This window comes from Musca vetustissima, unplaced genomic scaffold (genome assembly GCF_032173495.1).
Source record: "Musca vetustissima isolate MV318-11 ecotype Yass unplaced genomic scaffold, APGP_CSIRO_Mvet_v1 utg42163, whole genome shotgun sequence".
Lineage (NCBI taxonomy): Eukaryota > Metazoa > Arthropoda > Insecta > Diptera > Muscidae > Musca > Musca vetustissima.
Window position 1 is genome coordinate 1 of NW_026881825.1, and position 20,071 is coordinate 20,071.

General features: G+C 36.0%; 3 protein-coding genes across 3 annotated transcripts; 1 reads left to right on the forward strand and 2 right to left on the reverse strand.

Moving 5' to 3' along the window:
• Positions 1 to 180: 180 nt before the first annotated feature.
• On the reverse strand, positions 181 to 746 carry LOC133327834 (zinc transporter SLC39A7-like). The gene is made up of 2 exons (XM_061536372.1): positions 741 to 746; positions 181 to 663 (listed from the first exon to the last, which is right to left on the reverse strand). The coding sequence occupies exons 1-2, from the start codon at positions 744 to 746 to the stop codon at positions 181 to 183; spliced, it is 489 nt and encodes a 162-aa protein (XP_061392356.1).
• Positions 747 to 4,909: 4,163 nt separating this feature from the next.
• Positions 4,910 to 5,466, reverse strand: LOC133327835 (zinc transporter Slc39a7-like). The gene is made up of 2 exons (XM_061536373.1): positions 5,461 to 5,466; positions 4,910 to 5,386 (listed from the first exon to the last, which is right to left on the reverse strand). Exons 1-2 carry the CDS (start codon positions 5,464 to 5,466, stop codon positions 4,910 to 4,912), a joined length of 483 nt encoding a protein of 160 aa, XP_061392357.1.
• Positions 5,467 to 9,598: 4,132 nt separating this feature from the next.
• LOC133327836 (holotricin-3-like) lies at positions 9,599 to 10,149 on the forward strand. Its single transcript, XM_061536374.1, has 2 exons — positions 9,599 to 9,604; positions 9,667 to 10,149. Exons 1-2 carry the CDS (start codon positions 9,599 to 9,601, stop codon positions 10,147 to 10,149), a joined length of 489 nt encoding a protein of 162 aa, XP_061392358.1.
• Positions 10,150 to 20,071: the final 9,922 nt, after the last annotated feature.

Here is a 20,071-nt window from a genome sequence, read left to right on the forward strand (position 1 = left end):
CAACCCATAGAAGTCCTTATAATAAATCAATCCTAGACAATAATAAACAACAAAACACACCAATATTTGTAGATTTAAATATAATTTATTTTTCTTAAACTAATGGGTGAAATGTACAGTCATATTGGTTAATTGGCAGGATAAACATGGAAAGTGCTATTTACATCACTGCTCTGAGCTTTATTGCCAACCACTCCAGCCATTATTCCAGCCGCCATGACCACCAGCTCCGGCATTGATTACTTTCACGATTTTAACTTCAGCACCACCATGACCATAACCTCCATTACCGTGTCCATGATCATGATGATCAGCATGGATAACCTTAATGTTATGGACATGATAACCACCATGACCATGTCCATGAGCATATCCATGTCCGTGACCATGTTCTTTGATAACTTTAACAATTTTCACTTCAGGTTGTGGTTGGGGTTCAGCATGAATGACTTTGACTGTTTTGACATGAACATCTCCATGACCATGTCCATATCCGTGACCATAGTCATGGCTATGCCCACTAACTGGGATAACTTTTACAGTTTTAACATCAACATGCTCGTGGTGATCATATCCTGCAGCATATCCACCAATATCACCACCACCACCAATGAAGCCAGCTGAGCATGTGGCTACCAAAACAGCTAAGGTGCAGACAAAGAACTGAAATACCAAAGATCCACGTTAGTATCAATTAATTTATTTAATTATCTTTAACGTAGAGGATTTTTGTTACTAACCTTCATTTTAGGAATCTACTTGCTTCAATCCTCTTTATGGAGATTATTCCTAAAGTTGTTTTGTTTTTTCTGCTAAACAGAAACGAATGATGCTCTTATCAGCAAATCTAGGGTATTTATATATTAAATTGTCATTTAACGAAAACTATTCCAAATCTAAAGCAAATCTATTTTTTAATAAATCAATAAAATATAATATAAATATTATGAAGACATTTATGATTTTTGTATTTTATTTGAAACGATGTATGTAAATGATAATGCATTTTATTCGCAAATTGGGTCTTCGTTTGGTAGTTTTCCGCAAATGTTTAGTTTTGCTTAAAAATAAATATAAAGAAATTTGCATAAATATGTTGGCACTAAAATAAAGTAGTGCGGGTGTGAACGACATAATATAAAGAATTAGATGAGCCACTAAAATATCTTATTTATCCTTCACTTGAACAAAAAAGTAGCAAAGTGTCCGTTGAGGTTGCCGACAGATATATACCTTTTATATAAGGGTATACGGTATATGTTTTTATCCAGGAACTGGACATATTTGGTAAGATACCAGAAGAGGTTGCTCTATTGACCCTATCTTCGGATGTAATGTAGGTGTACTAAAATACATATTACGATTCACATTGAATTTTTAAGTTTGGACTACTTTGTGTGGAAGGTACCAGAAGGACTGGACCGATATTCACCCTTCTTCGAACATGATGTAAGTTTTGAAGAAATATTACGATATGCAAAGTTTGAATGAAATCAGTTAGGTTAGGTTGAAAAGAGGGTTGGATAATACCACCACATGTCCAATATGAGAGGGACATACACATTAGCCAATTGAGGCCTGTTGTGCGGTCTAGAAATGCGGATAGAGTTAGAATTAGTGAAGGTTTAGATTAAAAACATTTTGGGTTTGATTCCCCTATGAATCTAGGAGTTCCGTATTTTTTTATGAACTCCTTCAGTCTTCTCCATTCGCACCCCCGCAGATCGGTTAGTCCGTGAAGAGTTTCATTTCCCAATAATTGTTTTCGAATGCATATAAATGCTGGGCAAAGGCAAAGGAAATGTTCAAGCGTTTCACTATCTACCCCACACACTCCGCACATGCTGCTGTCTTCGCATCCAGTTTTGAGTAGATGGGCCTTCAGGCTGTCCCGTCAAAATACCCGTCAGTCGGCTTATTTCTGTTTTGTTTAGCGTTAGGATTTGCATAGTTTTTTCTTAATTTGGGTCTCATTCACCCTTTTCCTCATTTCTTGGCGTGTTCGGGGGTAGTGCAGTAGCACTCCTAGCTAGTTCATTTGCTATCTCGTTGCCTATGATTCCTTGGTGAATCGGTACCCATATAATTCGTACAGGTCCTTGTTGTGAGAAATCATTAATGGTATTTATACATTCCAGTACAGTTTTGGATTTAACTGTTTAAGACGGATTTTGGATTTAACTGTAAGACGAAGAAAAATTTCGGTACCCGGTTCTTCGATCAAAAGTCCCAGTCCAGTTTTCCTAGTCGAGAGCCATCTGTATAGCAACAGTTAACAGTCGGCATCTGAACTGTGTTCCACTACCTCTCTCTATCTGGTATTATAGTTTCACACCGTGTTACTAATCTCGATTCAGATATGCGATATGAATCAAAGGTATTGATCGTAGACTCAGTAGTTGCATGTAATATGTTTTTGTGCGGTATTTTGTGTCCAGTGTCTATCCACTCGTCCATTGCTTTGAGTCTTAAAGCTGCAACCGACGCTTCATATTTTATTTGTGGGCCTTTTCAGCCCTTTATGTGGTCTTTCCAATTAAGTTTATTGTCTAGAATTACTCCCAGTTACTTAACTTTGTTTGATATGGCTATCGTTTTCTTTTGGAATATGGTCCATTCATACTGACCTATTTTTGTCTTTCTTGTGAAAAGACATATCTCCGTTTTGTCCGGATTTACGTTTAAGGCCCTCGGTTTTGCCCAATCGTAGGCGATTTTTAGCACCGTTTCGGCTTTCTGCATGGTAAGTTAGCATAATTTTCCCTAAGAAGTATTATAACATATATATCATCATCTGAATAACAGACTGGTTCAAATCCTTCATTGGTTAAGGTCTTTAAGACTGCCTTTATCGCAGTTATAACAGGAGCGGTGGCAAAATCCCTAACTGTGGTGTTCCCCGACCTACTTTGTCTCTGATTGTTATGTCCTGTATGATACAGCTAATCCATCTATTCCTTATTATAAAGTTAACCCAGTCTATGATTGCCCGGTCATTTTGGAAGAGATCTAAGGATTGGATAAGCGTATTAGTGCTGACATTGTTGAATGCTCCTTCAATGTCAATGTATACCGCTAAGGTATACATCTTCTCAGCGAAGGTGCCCTCAATATAGTGTACTACCTCATGTAATGCGGTTTCCACTGATCTCCCCTTTACATCCGAATGTTGTTTATTTTTCACCGTATATTTCACCGTAGTATACTTCTCTTTATCATGGTGTCGATTGTATGTTCCATGGTATTGTGTAGGAATGAGGTTGGGCTTATTGGCCAATATGATTTTGGTGTGGCGTAGTTTGCCTTGCCGGGCTTGGGTAAGAAGACTACCCTGGCTTCCTGCCAGACTTTCATTATGTACGCCAAACGTAAGCATGCATTAAAGAGTGCGGCTAAATGTGGTGATAAAAATACCGCCTCTTTTTTGTAGTAACGCGGGGAAGATGCTATCCGGTCCTGCCGGACGTCTTATATCGCCCTATAATTGACTTGTCAATTATAGGTTCCTCTGATCTTTCTTCCCTATATGCCATGACATCGTCCATTATCGATGTGTTCGATAGGAAGTAAGCATTCATTAAGAACCTAAGTTTTTCCTCGATTGTTTCTATCCTGTTACCCTCACCGTCTACCATAGTTTCGGGTGGCTGTCTACCTGTACGCAGAACAGCTTCAAGGAATTGCGTTTGGCGGTTCTTGTCAATTTTATGTATTCTTTCCATTTATCGTGGAAGTTGTCCCAGAGTACTGTAGATTTTTTTCGGCGTGCTCTGTTGTAAAGCTTTCGGACCTCTTTTTCTCTTTGTTCGAAAGACTTTATAATTACTTCCGTTAATTTGTTGACGTTCCTGTCTATGTCATTCGAAAATCAGTTACTCCCTTCGAGATATATCGTGCGCACCAGCTAGCCAGACATACAGGCGAACAGGCAAACAGACTTTTGTAAATCGACACCAAATCGTCTGAAACTTATTTGGTCCACTATATCTATGAGACACATTTCATACATGCCGTATTAATGAGTATAAACCCTCATTAGCCATAAGGCTGAGGAAATAAAAAATACGATCGTGTCGCTTCAAAAGTCGTTCATAAGAACGACACAGGTGACTTAATCGAGCCAAGACGAGCCAAATCTAACGAAAGCTGTTTATTGAAGAAGTACATCGAATCAAATGGCTCCTGCCTTGTCGCAACTATTCCGCTTGAGGCACGGCCATGTGTTGTATAGTTCACAGTGACTTGTGAACATTTTCGTGCGATAAGTTTTTCGCCAATTTCGACGTTCTCGTTGGATAACGCACGAATCATGTGTCTATGTGTATGAGACAAAAAGTAAACAGCAATCGAACACAAACCAAATCCAAAGAAATATGTTTGCGGAAGAAGCTCTTCGAATTGTCGATTGTTACTTCTGCAAAACATGACGACTACAGATATGACAAACGTACACCTATATTGACCTTTTTGTGCGCTCATGCATCCAAAACCCTGAAATAACAAATACGAGACTTTTCCGATGGAAAATTTTGGGTCTTGGATCGAGCTCCTTTATATTAATAATGGTGGAAGTTTTCCCTTTTCACGGTACCCCCATTTGGGCACGTTTTTCAACCTAATTGGTTCATTGCAGTTATTTGATATTTTGACATCTTTCTACCAACAAAAATATTAATATGGGTCGATCTTTTGATAATTCTAGGCAATGGCTCAACCGAAGTGATGCGATGCGAGTATTCTCAACCTATATAAGATCAATTCTAGTCAATATTTAAAAATCGAAGAATTCAAAAATTTGTAGATTTAAATATAATTTATTTTTCTTAAACTAATGGGTGAAATGTACAGTGATATTGGTTAACTGGCAGGATAAACATGGAAAGTGCTATTTACATCACTGCTCTGAGCTTTATTGCCAACCACTCCAGCCATTATTCCAGCCACCATGACCACCAGCTCCGGCATTGATTACTTTCACGATTTTAACTTCAGCACCACCATGACCATAACCTCCATGACCGTGTCCATGATCATGATGATCAGCATGGATAACCTTAATGTTGTGGACATGATAACCACCATGACCATGTCCATGAGCATATCCATGTCCATGACCATGTTCTTTGATAACTTTAACAATTTTCACTTCAGGTTGTGGTTGGGGTTCGGCATGAATAACCTTCACAGTTTTGACATGAACATCCCCATGACCATGTTCATACCCATGGCCATAGTCATGCCCACTAACTGGGATAACCTTTACAGTTTTAACATCAACATGCTCATGGTGATCATATCCTGCAGCATATCCACCAATATCACCACCACCACCAATGAAGCCAGCTGAGCATGTGGCTACTAAAACGGCTAAGGTGCAGACGAAGAACTGAAAAAGAAACCAAATCAAATTTAGTTTTAATTCCCATCTTACTATTCCCTTAGTGAATATTTGTCACTCACCTTCATTTTAGGAATCTACTTGCTTAAATTATTTATTTGGAGATTATTCCTAAAGTTGTTTTGTTTTTCTGCTAAACAGAAACTACTGATGCTCTTCACAGCAAATCAATGGTATTTATATATTAAATTGCCATTTAACAAAACTATTTTAAATCTTAAGCAAATCTATTTTTAAATAGAGCAATAAAATATAAAATAAATAATATTTCGACATAATATGATTTTTGTATTTTATTCGAAACGATGTATGTAAATCATAATGCATTTTATTCGCAAATTGGGTCTTCGTTTGGTAGTTTTCCGCAAATGGCTATTTTTGTTTAAATATTGACCTAAAGAAATTTGCATAAGTATGTTAGCGCAAAAATAAAATAGTGCGGGTGTGAACGACATAATAATAAGACGTTGGATTTAAATATATTAAAAACCATATGTATCAAATTAGATGAGCCACTAAGATGAGCCACTTTATTCTCCATAGGGATAAAAAAAGGAAAACAAGTAAATTAATCGTCAATTTCGGCAGGGCCGAACAGTTCATATCCTCCACTGCAGACCCTCAGGTTGAATGTTGGGCTGGGCATTTTTTTCGAATTTCGAAAAAATGAATGTTGTCCTGAACTGTGATAGGTTTGTGCCAAATTGTGCCGTAATTTCTTTTAAATACGAAAAACTAAGGAAGATATTCGAAATAAAAACATTTTTTTTGAGAAAATTTCACAGAAATGCAGTTTTCAAAACTAGCACAATTCAGCAAGAAATTCGAAAATTGCAATTCTGCCATACGTTCGACAATATCGATTATTTCGAAAAGAGTGTGCACAATTGAGCACAAATTGAGCTTAATTCAGCACAACTTTCATTTTTCGAAATTCAAAAATTACAATTCTGTAAAATTTTTTCGAAAAAAATATTTTTTCGAACATCTTCCTTAGTATTTCGAATTTAAAAAAAATCAATTCAGCACAACATTAATTTTTTTCGAAATTTGAGAAATGCAATTCCAACGTACACACATATGCAAAATACCTATAAAAATTTCATAAGTTTTTTGCGTTTTTTTCCAATTTGAATATGCGCCCAAAAGTATGCTTCATAAAAGTAATTTTCTTTACTCTCACAATCCTGATTCCATCTATTGTAATATGTAGCCTAAACGATAAGAAAGGATATATGTTTTTAATTTGGACTGCTTTATATCAAGTTAAAAACCCGTCCTTATATATACCTAAAATATTCTAATGCTTTCCGATGGTGCCTGATCTTCTAATCGCAATGGCTAATTTCATAATACGACATTCGATGATGTTAGGCGTCATCATAACAATCACAGTCATGACTAAGATCTATCACAAACGTACATACATGCAATCGAATACTGTAGTTAGCAAACCCTTTTAGGGAACCATTATCGTACCCGACATTCGTAAAACACTGTTTTGAGAAAAATCGTTTAAAGTTTGAGAATCATTTCTGCCGTCGCTTGATGCTGACGCAATAAATCGGCTATATCTTTCAGAGTTCTTGAGATTTTCAAATTTTGAAAGAACATGTTTTGCAATATTGGCTTCCAATCGATCTTTCCATCTAATTGGTGACCTTACCCTTCTGTGTGAACCATCAGATGGTTCGCTTTTATATGACTTTCAAGTTGGGACAACTTCATCCATTCTCACAACATGACCTAGCCAACATGGTCGCTGCAGCTCGATACGTCTAACAATGCCGATGTCCGAAAATATCTGGTACAACTCAACCGTCAACGCAGATCGGCTCATAGATCTTTCGGAGAATTTTTCTCTCAAACTATCCAAGAGCTGCCTCATATGCTTGCGTAAATACTAGAGAGGTCTTTTTTTACTTTAACTGCTTATCTTGTGCCAGTTAATGTTATCCTGCATAGAGGAATTAGTTTTGCAGGCATGGTTTTAAACATCTCTGAACGAATAGAGGCATCGAATACGGCTTTTAGTCAAAGAATAGATGGAAAATGTCGATGTGTGTTTTCGTGGATCTTTTCCATGATTTGGCGCAGAGTGATTGGTATGGTATGTTGGTATGTTCCAATAATGTCATTGATCATTGGCTTCGGTCGTTCACACAGCACTTTTGATAGCACTTTATAAGCGATGGGTAGGAGACTTATTCCTCTATTGTTGGCACATATCGTCTTGTCTCCTCTTTTTGTGCACCGGACACAGCTGGGGCGTGCTCCTGACCAGCGCTTTGATACCAGAAGTATTTCAAAATGCTCTTTTCTAATCCTCAACACGCTGTCTGTATCTCTCACCAGGTTTCCTTCTTCATCTCTACAGGAAGATGTTCCTTCTGTTTGGTTAAATTTCCGAACTTCGTTCTGACTCCTGTACATCTCCCGCTCCCGCTCCCGCTCACGTTTTTCTTGTTCTTTCTTCTTTCTTCTTAATTTTTTTTTTTTTTTTGGAAATACGTTTCTCCTTTTCTGTATGCAGGGTTACCTTATACGCTGCGTTTTCGCCTCAATATCATTACGACACCATTACCACGTTTCTTGATGGTGTTCTTTGCTGCCCAAGTGTGTATAAAAAGAAAATATGATTCTTTTGTACTTTTCTTTTTTCAGTGAGGTACCATTCAGAATTGACCTGTCCTGGTCCTGTGTTGTTCAAATAAAAGAGTAGCAACATGACCAGTTTTGCCGAAGAAACCATTCACTTCGAAGGGTTGTTTCAGTGTTGCTGTTTTCTTTCGGTTAATTCTATTGATTTATGTTATTTATTTGGCCCAAGGACGACGCCTATTGAAATGCAAGAAAATCGGTTCATATAGTTATAGTATAGATATAGTGCCATAGATAAGCTCTCCACAATAGTAGTTGGGTAGCAAACCTCTCCACTGAAACTTATAAATATTGGTCAACTATAAGGGTACCCCCAATTATCGGTATTTTGAGGTTCTTGAGCACGTTATTCAACCGAATTCGCTGCAGGGTAGTCCCCATATAAGACCCTTTTTATATTAAAATAGATATCTGATTTGTTCTATATGTTGGGGTTGTCCTAATATACCCGTATACCATACTATGGGTGATATTCTTTACTCAAAATTGCCCGTTTTTACCCTACAAAGTATGGATTTCTAAACCGATTAAGCCATCTGTTGTAATCATGCCTCCTTCTAAGAATATCGTGATATAAAACAACCCGAATCTGAGGATGATAAATATATCGGCCAGAATTTAGGCATCTCCCCATATAATGATACCTCCTGAAGGAAAAAATTTAGATACAAAACTAAAATAATGGTTTCGAAATTGAGCTATTTCGATCATTAATTAGGTATAGCCCCTCATATAATGATAACTGAAAATATTCGCTAATTCCTAGCTTGTAATCAATATTGGCTTCTCAAAACCCCCCAATATATATGGAGGGTTTTGAGAAGGATTGTAAAAAACTAAGTGTTCTATATATTTTCTTTTTTAACATTATTTAAGGATTTTTACAATATTCGTCCACGTTTTGGGGTTTTCAGATTTTATGAAAAATACCGATTAAAAATCGTTGAAATTTTTATTTGATGTACATAATTTTGTACATAAATCGGTTTGTAAAATTTATTAAAGAAGGATTGTAATGATCGTACATAACCATTTAATCAAAATTATGCCGCATTCCATTCTCAGCTTCATATTTGCGATTAATGACGTTGATACCATTAAAAATCATCGCCCCTTAAAATCGATCTAATCTTATTAATCAATGGTGTTACAATTTGTTTTTTGGTATTTTTCCATACAACTATTTACACACCTACCCCGATTGGCTTTGTCTGAAACAGTTCATATGCAAATATCGACAACATTTGGTGTGAAAACAACAACAAATTACACGCCCACAAAATAAAATGCATTTTTTATGGCTGGGAATTTGAATAGATTTGCAGATTTTGCGAATATGTTTAATTTTTATTGATGTATTTCAAAATTGATGATGACGATCATCATTTGAAACAAATTCATTGATTTTTTTGATTTGAATATATAAGACAGCGACTGGCAGTGAAGAGTATCATTCGTTTCTGTCTAACAGAAAAACAAAATAAACCTTAGGAATTTCCAATAATCTCCCAAGAGGATTCAAGCAAGAAGATTCCTAACATGAAGGTGAGTAATAAATTGTTCAAAACCAATGGAATTGTTAATAAAACCATTGTATGTTCTTTCAGTTCTTTATCTGCACCTTAGCTGTTTTGGTAGCCACCTGCTCGGCTGGCTTCATTGGAGGCGGTGACATTGGTGGATATGGTGGTGGCCATGATCACGTTGATGTCAAAACTGTCAAAGTGATTCCAGTTAGTGGACACGATCATGGCTATGGCCACGGACATGGTCATGGAGATGTTCATGTAAAAACTGTAAAGGTCATTCATGCCGAACCCCAACCACAACCTGAAGTAAAAATTGTCAAGGTTATCCAAGGACATGATCACGGACATGGTCATGGTTATGCTCATGGCCATGGTCATGGTGGTTATCATGTTCATAACATTAAAGTTATCCACGCTGATCATCATGATCATGGTTATGGTCATGGAGGTTATGGCCATGGACATGGTCATGGCGGTGCTGAAGTTAAAATCGTGAAAGTTATCAACACCGGTGCTGGTGGTCATGGCGGCTGGAATAATGGTTGGAATGGTTGGCAATAAGCCGAATATTTTACATTTCCAATGTCGCTGTAGCATTTAAGGCCTTTCCATTTAGTTTTTTAAGAAAATAAATTATATTTAAATCAAGTTTTTTTTGTCGTTTACTTCTTCAATATTCGTCATTATGAAATCAATCCGTTAGTAAATATGCAGCATCAACCAGGGCAAATACATAATTAGGACAGTAGAAGAAATACTGTTAAATTATCCAAATGTATAGTTCCGATTTTCATTTCACTTTCTCATGGTTGACAACTTTGCACATCGAATTCAAGTAGAAACTACGTACTTTGATAGTTAATCAGCTGCGCTAAATCGACTACCTATTTATTGTGCAATGCAACAAGTCTTCTGGTAGAGCAACAATAAATCAATAGGGTCGGAAAATAGCATTGAAGATGTCCGGGTCATAAAATATGTCAGGTCAATGACGAAAATATCTGGAACGTGAAGAAAGATCAGATACTTAACAGATTGTACCCAATGGGCCTCTTTGAAAGTGACGAACAAATTATTAAGGAAGTAGAGCATATAGAGCACGAGGAAAATAACATTGTGAGACAAATTTCAATTTTTCTGTTAATTACCGGGAAATTCCAACAGATTAAAAAAGAGGGGCTACTACTACTAGAAAAAATACTGGGAAATTCAAGAACATTTTGAGCTTTTGGTTCAAAATGTATGACTATATATTCGGTATATACATATATACATATTTCTATTGTTCAGTGATGGAGAATATTTTTGTCCCTCATACTATCCTTCTAAAGCGACATCTTGTGGGAAAAATGGGTAAAAACTAGTAATAAGAACGATACAAACCCTAAAATAAGAGTTTGTTTTTTTAAGATTTTTGACGTTTAGGCTGATTTTTGAGTTTTAGTCTATTCTGAGACATATAGTAAAACTTTATGGCGAACATTTCTGTAGAATATTCTGAGCAGCTTTAACCCCGTTTGAATGAGTTTTCAATCACTCCTGGAAAAGAGGACTGAAAAGACCCTTTAATGAGTCGGTTGTGGGTTAAAGTTGCATACCAAAATATTACTCGATATTTTATCAGTAATATTGCCGAAGACACTATATACCTAAAATGCAAGGATTTCAAGAAATCATTATTCGAAAATTGTCAAAATTCTTGAAAAGGTGAAATATTGCCCCTCTTTTAGGTTGAAGGAAACGTTCAAACATTAATGCAGTTTTAAAGTAGAGTGTTGAGAGTACTTTAGTCCGTATAAAATAATCCGAATTAATAAGCTAGAAATTTTTTCCAATGTTAACCAGTAAGGAAAGTAGTAAAGTCGGACGGGGCCGACTCTAGGATACCCTTCACCACTATGGGTACATTAAACAGGACTATTAACATGAAATTGGATGAAATAAAATATGTGATATTTATCTAAATGTGAATCTACCTAGATTTGTCCATAAAGTGTGTAAATCGACTTCAAACAAATATAAATAGGTCATCCGGTTGACTATGTCTGTACTTCTAGAAAACGCAACTACGTAATTCTATGCTCAATTTTGTACGTTGTGCATAATTTGATGTCAATCTGACTAACATGAGGAGTATGATGCCCAATTTGCTTGATATCGGGCGAAAAAATATATGTAAGCTATATCCACATATTAAGCGATTTCAATCAAACTTGTCACAGGTTAGGTTATACTAACTTTAGAACGTTTTGTTCCTATTGGTTCCTTGGTGCGTCAATTACATAAAATCAATCTATAATAAAATGGAGCTATATCTAAATCTGGACCGATTTTCACGAAACAAGGCAGACATCACTCTAGGCTCAATTCAGTACGTTATGCCAAATTTCGTGCAAATCGAAAGATATATAGCGACTTTGGTGAACCATTTACATGAAATCGGACGAAACTATATGTGGGAGCTATATAGAAATATGGACCGATTTTATCGAAACTTGGCAGACATCACTCTAGGCTCAATTCAGTACGTTGTGCAAAATTTCGGGCAAATCGAAAGATATATATGGAAGTTGGTGCACAATTTACATGAAATCGGACGAAACTATATATGGGAGCTATATCTAAATCTGGACTGATTTTCACGAAACTTGGCAGACATAACTCTAGGCTCAATTCAGTACGTTATGCCAAATTTCGTGCAAATCGAAAGATATATATGGATTTTGGTCACAATTTACATGAAATCGGACGAAACTATATATGGTAGCTATATCTAAATCTTGACCGATTTTCACGGAGCTTGGCAGACATCATTCTAGACCTAAATGATTAGGCTGTACCAAATTTCGTGCTAATCGAAAGATATATAGGGACTTTGGGGCCCCATTTACATTAAATCGGACGAAAATATATATGTGAGCTATATCTAAATCGGGACCGATTTTCATGAAACTTGGCAGACATCATTCTAGGCCCAATTAAGTACGTTATGCCAAATTTCGTGCAAATCGAAGGATATATAGGGACTTTGGGGCACCATTTACATGAAATCGGACGAAACTATATATGGGAGCTATATCTAAATCTGGACCGATTTTCTTGAAACTGGGCAGACACCATTCTAGACTCAATTCAGTACGTTATGCCAAATTTCGTGCAAATCGAAAGATATATAGAGACTTTGGGGCACCATTTACATGAAATCGGACGAAACTATATATGGGAGCTATATCTAAATCTGGACCGATTTTCACGAAACTTGGCAGACATCACTCTAGGCTTAATTCAGTACGTTATGCCAAATTTCGTGCAAATCAAAAGATATATAGGGACTTTGGGGCACCATTTACATGAAATCGGACGAAACTATATATGGGAGCTATATCTAAATCTGGACCGATTTTCACGAAACTTGGCAGACATCATTCTAGACCTAAATGATTAGGCTGTACTAAATTTCGTGCAAATCGAAAGTTATATAGGGACTGTTTACATTAAATCGGTTAAATATATATATATGGGAGCTATATCTAAATCTGAACCGATTTTTCCCAATTTCAATAGGGTTCGTCCTTGGGCCAAATAAGTGACCTATGCCAAATTTCATCCAATTCGGATCATAAATGCGACCTGTACTTTGTTTACAATTTAACATGGACAGACGGACGGACGGACGGACGGACGGACAGACGGACATGCGTAAATCGACTCAGAAAGTAATTCTATGCATATTCTCAAAAGGAACCATGGGTCTATCTCGATTATTTTTGCCTGTTACAAACATATGCACAAAGACATAATACCCTGTACCACAGTGTGGTGAAGGGTATAAAAATGGTATTTTTTAGCTATAAAATTGCGATGGTCGTATGCTTTCTGTGAATATATTATTATAAAATTTTGTCCATTTTTAATATTTAGTATTGGTATTTAATTAAATGGCATAGTTATATAACCCATAAGTTATTTTAATTTAGGTGTTTCGGGCTTCAATTAAAATAGGGGTTTAGTATAGAGTGCAGTCGAGTTCAGCGTTGATTTTTGTTTTATTTTTCTTGTGTGTCTGTTAGAACATCATACTAAATTTTTTCCTGCAACTTCCTGCGACTCATAAGGAAGCTTTTTTTAAGGTTTTGTTCAAATAAAATTAAAAATTTGTGAATTTTTTTATATAACTCATCAAATATGACTTGGAATAGATCACAGCATAGCAGATAAGAAAAAAACAAGTTCAAAATGTCCATCCTAAGGTTCCAGAGTACTGGGTGTGTGTATGAAAATGAGTAGGACGCTCCAAACGTGGCTTTTAAACTCATGCACAGAATATACATTTATTCCAAATGTCTTTCTAAATAAAAATTGAAATTACAACGAAATCGGTTGTAAGAGTCTTCTACAATACCGCAGGTAAAGGGTTCACTTTATGAACCCTGAAAAATATCATTGGTGTAACATTTATATATACAAGGTTTTACCTCCATTTATGGTTTTCGCTATAAGCACATAAGACCAAAAGTAAGGAATGATTACAACAAAATTTCGTCACTAAAACCAAACATCAACTTATACGAATACGGCCTGTCTACCTTACATGCAAGGATTCGTGGTTTAGAATGTATATTGCACATTTCATACCGACTGTTTTTGAAAAAGTGGAAAATTAATAGCTCCAATCGGCCACTTTTCGAAGAAAGGAAAGTCATTAATGATTTGAAGGAAGAAATGCACATTATTGTTGACACACCTAAGTCAGTATCCGGAACAACAAACGATGGCAATACTGCTAGGCGTTTTTTTAGCCAACCTGGCTAGGCATCGCCGATAACTGGTGTTGATGAAAAATTAATTAAAAATTTTAGTATCATCCTTTCAACCATGGTCTGTGGATATGCTATTAACGCAGAGTCTTTAAAAAAGACTTACTGAGGAAACATTTATTCTTTTCGTGGAATTATATTCTTGGTTCTATATGTCTTTAAGCATACACAAAATATTAGAGCTGATATAATTAAATGTGCAGCTTTGCCCATAGGAATGTTGTCTGAAGAAGCCATGGAATCCAGAAAAAAGGACTTTCGGAACTACAGGGAACTGTACACCAGAAAAATTAGTCGTGAGAAAACAATGAGGAATCTTTTCAATAGGTTGCTATTTTTTCTGATCCAAAAATATCAAGTTTGTCTCGTAGTACATCTCTTAACCATCGATATAGTGAGCCACTACCTGATGAAGTCCTTAAACTACTGGAGGATCCAATGCTACCAAATAATTCAGATCAAACCTCGGATTCTGAATGTGATTAGTATTTAATAAATTTTGTAAAATATATATAGTTTAATGTTTTAGATATGTAATATTAACAATAATAAAGATATATATAATAACAATAGTGTTTGCCCTTAACCCACTTTTTACCCTCCAAATGTTTCGGAATTTTTAAAAGAAGTTCCCATTTTAGGAGTACTATTAGTTATAACGAAAAATGTTGCTTATTATAAAATGTTTCAAATGCTTCAAAATAGTAATTTTCACCTAAAAATTTAAGTTTTTTCTAAAAAAAAATCGGCGCTTAATGGGTTAATAAAAAAATTGCCAAATTTTTTCATAAACTAATTAAAATTGTCCATCTAAATCTATTCTTATCCAAAATATTGGTAAACATACAGTAAAACATCTACTTTTATTTTCTGCGCGCTAGATCTGCATTTTTTCCCACTGTGCGACACACGTGTCTTCCTTTTTTAGGCCCTCTTTCATAATCTGTGGGAATTTCCCGGTAATTATTTTTTGTGTTGCATTATTTTATTTTGAAAATATTTTTTTTTCTAGGACTATTGAAGTACGGATTTTTTAAAGAAAGGTTTTTTGGAAGCGTAACATTTTTTAACCAACATTTTTTTATGGACTATCGTAAGAGTGGATTTTTATGTTCTACACCATAAGTTGGAGTGTGTATTAAATTTATCATTCCGTTTGCAACACATTGCAATATTCACCGGAGACCCGGTGAATATCGAAATTCTATGTCGATTCTATGCCCGTCTGTCTGTCTGCTGAAATCATGAAATTTTGCACATACATTGCTATACACCTGGTATAGATAATGGTACCCCTAAATATTCGGTATTTTGTCGGTGCTTTGGTACCAAAATATACCGATGTGGGTCCACTTTTCATGATTGTCCCCTCATTGGGTACCAAATCCTCTTACCAAATCTTATCCATATTCGACAATTTTTTATGTCAAAAATGATCATTCTTGGCCCATTTTGTTGTATTAACCCCATAACCCCATTATTCTGTATTTTAGGCATTATGTACGCGTTTTTATAACACAATGGGCTTTAAATTGCCTCTTATTGGGTATCAAATCAAATCGAACCAAAAATTTGACATGGCATAACCCGACACATGATTACAATTATATTAATGTAGACCTCATGGACCACGGTTTTATACCCTCAACCTTATGGCTAAATAGGCTATATACACTTTGGTACGGTAAAAATGTGCCTCATCGAAAAATTGGTTTTAGACCCCATCTTTGAAACCAAATCCGGTTCAGAAAAGTTGGAGTCGATTTACACATGTCCGTCCGTTGTCCGTCTGTCTGGTTGGTTGGCTGGTGCGCACGATACCTCTCGAAAGCAGCAACCGATTTCATTCAAACTTCGCACATCTTAATATTTCTTCTAAACTTAGTTTCAGTTCGACGATGGGGAATATCGGTTCACTCCTTCTAGTACCTCCCCCACAAAAAGGTCATATTTGTGCTAAAAATTAATTTAATAATAACATGCAAACTATCCGATTTTAACGAAACTACAACCTATTATATTTACCAAGCCTTGATCAAGTTTGAAGATGGGACCCATTGGTCCGCTCTTTTTGGTACCTCCCCCACAGAGCCTCAAAATTTTCAATATTTACAATACTAATATCAAGGGAATGGAATGTCTGATTTGAACCAAACATCGTACAGCCAATTATCCTTACCAAGAATAGATCAAGTTTGAAGATGGGACCACTCTTTCTGGTACCTCCCCACAAAATGGTTGAAATTGTGCTAAAAATTAATTTTATAATAACATGGAAACGAAGAATCCGATTTTAATGCAACTTTGTTACCCATTTCTTACCCACTCCCTCTAGTACCTCCCCCACAAATGGTTAAAATTTTCAATATTTGTAAATCCAATATCAGGCGAATGGAATGTCCGATGTGAACCAAACTTTGCACAACCCATTATCTTTACGAAGTCTAGATTAAGTCCAAAGATGGGACCCATTGATCCACTGCTTCTGGTACCTTCCCCACAAATGGTCAACATTTTCAATATTTATATCAGGGAATGGAATTTCAGGTTTGAAATATACCTTGCACAACCTATTTCCTTTTCCAACCCTATATCAAGTCCAAAGTCCTCTTTGATGAAAACATATTTCTTAAATAAAGCTAATAATAAAATCTGTGTGTAATTCCGAAGAACTCCGCAAACCATAGACTGGGGATATATATATGTCGGCAACACCGACTGACACTTTTTTACTTGTTAGTTCTTAACCCCGTTTTTAATTCCTAAATAACGTCTCTTCAAGGACTATCGAAGCATGCTCTTTTTAAAGAATATTACTCAGGATAAATCAGAACCGCGGATTTTATTAAATAATACTTGGGAAGACCACTCAAAGCGTTGATCTTATAAAAATATTTCCAAGGCCTTTTGATAGGCGTGGATTTTATGAAGCAAAAAACGTCAGGCCTACCGGAAGTATGGATTTTTTAAGAAGAAATTTTTGAACGGCGGTATAAATCGTGGATTTTTAAATGAATATTTCTCGGACGGAGCCGATTAGGTAGCCATTGGGTACATACAAGAGATTATAATGTGTACAATATCCTGTAGATAGAAGAGACATAGCATCTTTGGAAGTCCATTGTCTGAATCGGATAAATATTGGGAGTTTGTTGTACCATTTACATAAAATCGGAACAATATATGGGAGGTATATCTAACTCTGAACCGATTTCTCCAATTTCAATAGGGTTCGTCCTTGGGCACATTTTTCCATCAAAGAGGCTGTAATTTGACATTCCGGATTTTTGTAGGGTGGCATACATCAATGATGCAAATGATTGATGCGAATGATTTAAAGTCCTGTCTCATGATCGGTCTTTTAATCGCATTTTCCCAAAGTAATATATGTCTAATTTTTGAAATAATCTCCATAGTATAAGGGATAATTTGTCATTCCGTTTGTAACTCATCGAAATATTCATTTCCGACCCTATAAAGTATATATTCTTGATCAGGGTGAAATTCTAAGACGACCTAGCCATGTACGTCCATCCGCCTGTTGTAATCACGCTATCTTCTGAAGGAATTGAGATAGGGTGCTGGAATTTTGCATAGAGTTGTATTTTGTCTGCAGGCATGTGAATTTCAAAGATTGGATATATCGGTCCACGTTTAGGCATAGCACCCAAATAAGGCTACCCCCAAAATTTCAGCATTTTGGGGTTCTAGAGCACGTTTTTCAACCAAATTTGCTACACTGGGTTTTTATTGGGTACGAAATTTCTCAACCAAAAATTATAAATATAGGTTTTTATCATATTTTCGACCGAATTGGCTGTACTTTAGTATTTTGAGTTCTTAATAGGTACCAAAACTCTTCACAAAAAAAATATTAATATAGGTCAATTTTTTTTGGATAGCCCCCATATAAGGGTACCCCCAATTTTCGGTATTTTGAGGTTCTTGAGCGCATTTTTAAACCGAATTCGCTGTAATTTGGTATTTTGTAGTCGTATGTGGTAACAAATCTCCCTACCAAAATTTTTTAATATTTGCCCCCCTTTTGGGGTAGTCCCCATATAACCCCTTTTTATATTAAAATAGTTATCTGATTTTTTCATTGTTTTGGATTTATCCCCATGTAGTCGCATTCCACCATAGTAGGGTATATATTTTGTACTCGAAATATGGAATTCTAAAACGATTGAGCCATCTGTTTTAATCATTCTACCTTCGACGGATATCGAGGTTAAAAACTTGGTTTATCCCCAGTATAGTAAAACCTACCCATTTTCGGTATTTTTAATATTTAGCGAGGAGGAAGGCATTGTGATGCCAAAATCTATTAGTCCTCAATTATGCATAGAACATCAAATAATTACAACTCCAAATGTACGGTAATTCCTACATGTTGTAATAGCCTCCAGAAACCCACACATAGAAATGTTTTTTTTTCAGCAATGACAATTTTCATATTGAACCAGCAGCTTCCACCCCATCCCCGAATTCGGTTGTTCGGGATAAAATCGGTACACATCTTGGCGTTTTGCGATTTTAGGACAAAATCTCCATTGAAAGCATACCCAGTGAATAAAAAAACTTTGTCCCAGAAAATATTCAATATAGGTCCATGATTTTAAAATCCACCATACAAAAGTCCGAATAACTTTCGGTATGTTATTGGTTTCCAATTTTTCAAATTTTTTATTCAATATGGAAATGTTCTAATTTTAGATCAAATCGGTTAATCCCTTTGAGCATGTGTGCAAGTTTGACAGGCGGAATATTTGTCTGAAACGGATTTGACCCAAAGACGCTAATATTTTAGACTGAGGGTTTAAAAAACTAACTGTTAGCCACTTCTCGTTCATTAAGAAGTTTATCCTATCACCAACTATCACTCCAGTCACTTGGAGTAGTATAGCGATATTTGCACTGTATTGACCGATTAGAGGTCAACAGCTCCTATGCGACATATTTTCCAAATCATTTTTTCCCGGAGTAAAAGATTAAGATTCAATTTTTTTTATTTAAACACAAAAGGTTTTTGTTCATTTTACCCGCTAAATATTGACCCTTCATTATCAGTAGTTGTTCAGATCGCCTTCTGCATGGAAATTTTGAGATATTTGGCTTACAATTGTCTATAATTGGCGTCTATAGTGACCAGAATTCTGTCCATTTCATCCCCGAAATATCATCTGATCATCATCGGCAATTATAGCCATCATCCTTGGCCATGACTGGAACCTCATGCAAAATATCATAGCCATCATCGCCTCACTTCCGCCCTCTAGTTTGTAATGGTAATGCAACAAAATATCAGAATGGATAAAACCCTGTAAATATTTACATGTAACTGCGAGTAAATACAACAATATAAGTGGTATACATTTAAAAGTCAACCACTTCTCTTGGATATACAGTCAACTTCACCGGTCTATGTCCCTCAGGAACACGAAAGTCTGTGTCCATTTGACGCGCTAAATATTGACCGATCTTCATCAAAGCATGGCCAGACCCAGTAAAATTTCGTGTTGTTCGGGTCATAATAATGGCCTCTGAAGCATACAGAAAAAATAAAGTTTTTGTTCCATTCCATCCCCTAAATCATAAATAATAAATCATTCCATTCCATCCCCGATCTTAATCAAAAACAAGTGAAAAAGCGTTAAGTTCGGCCG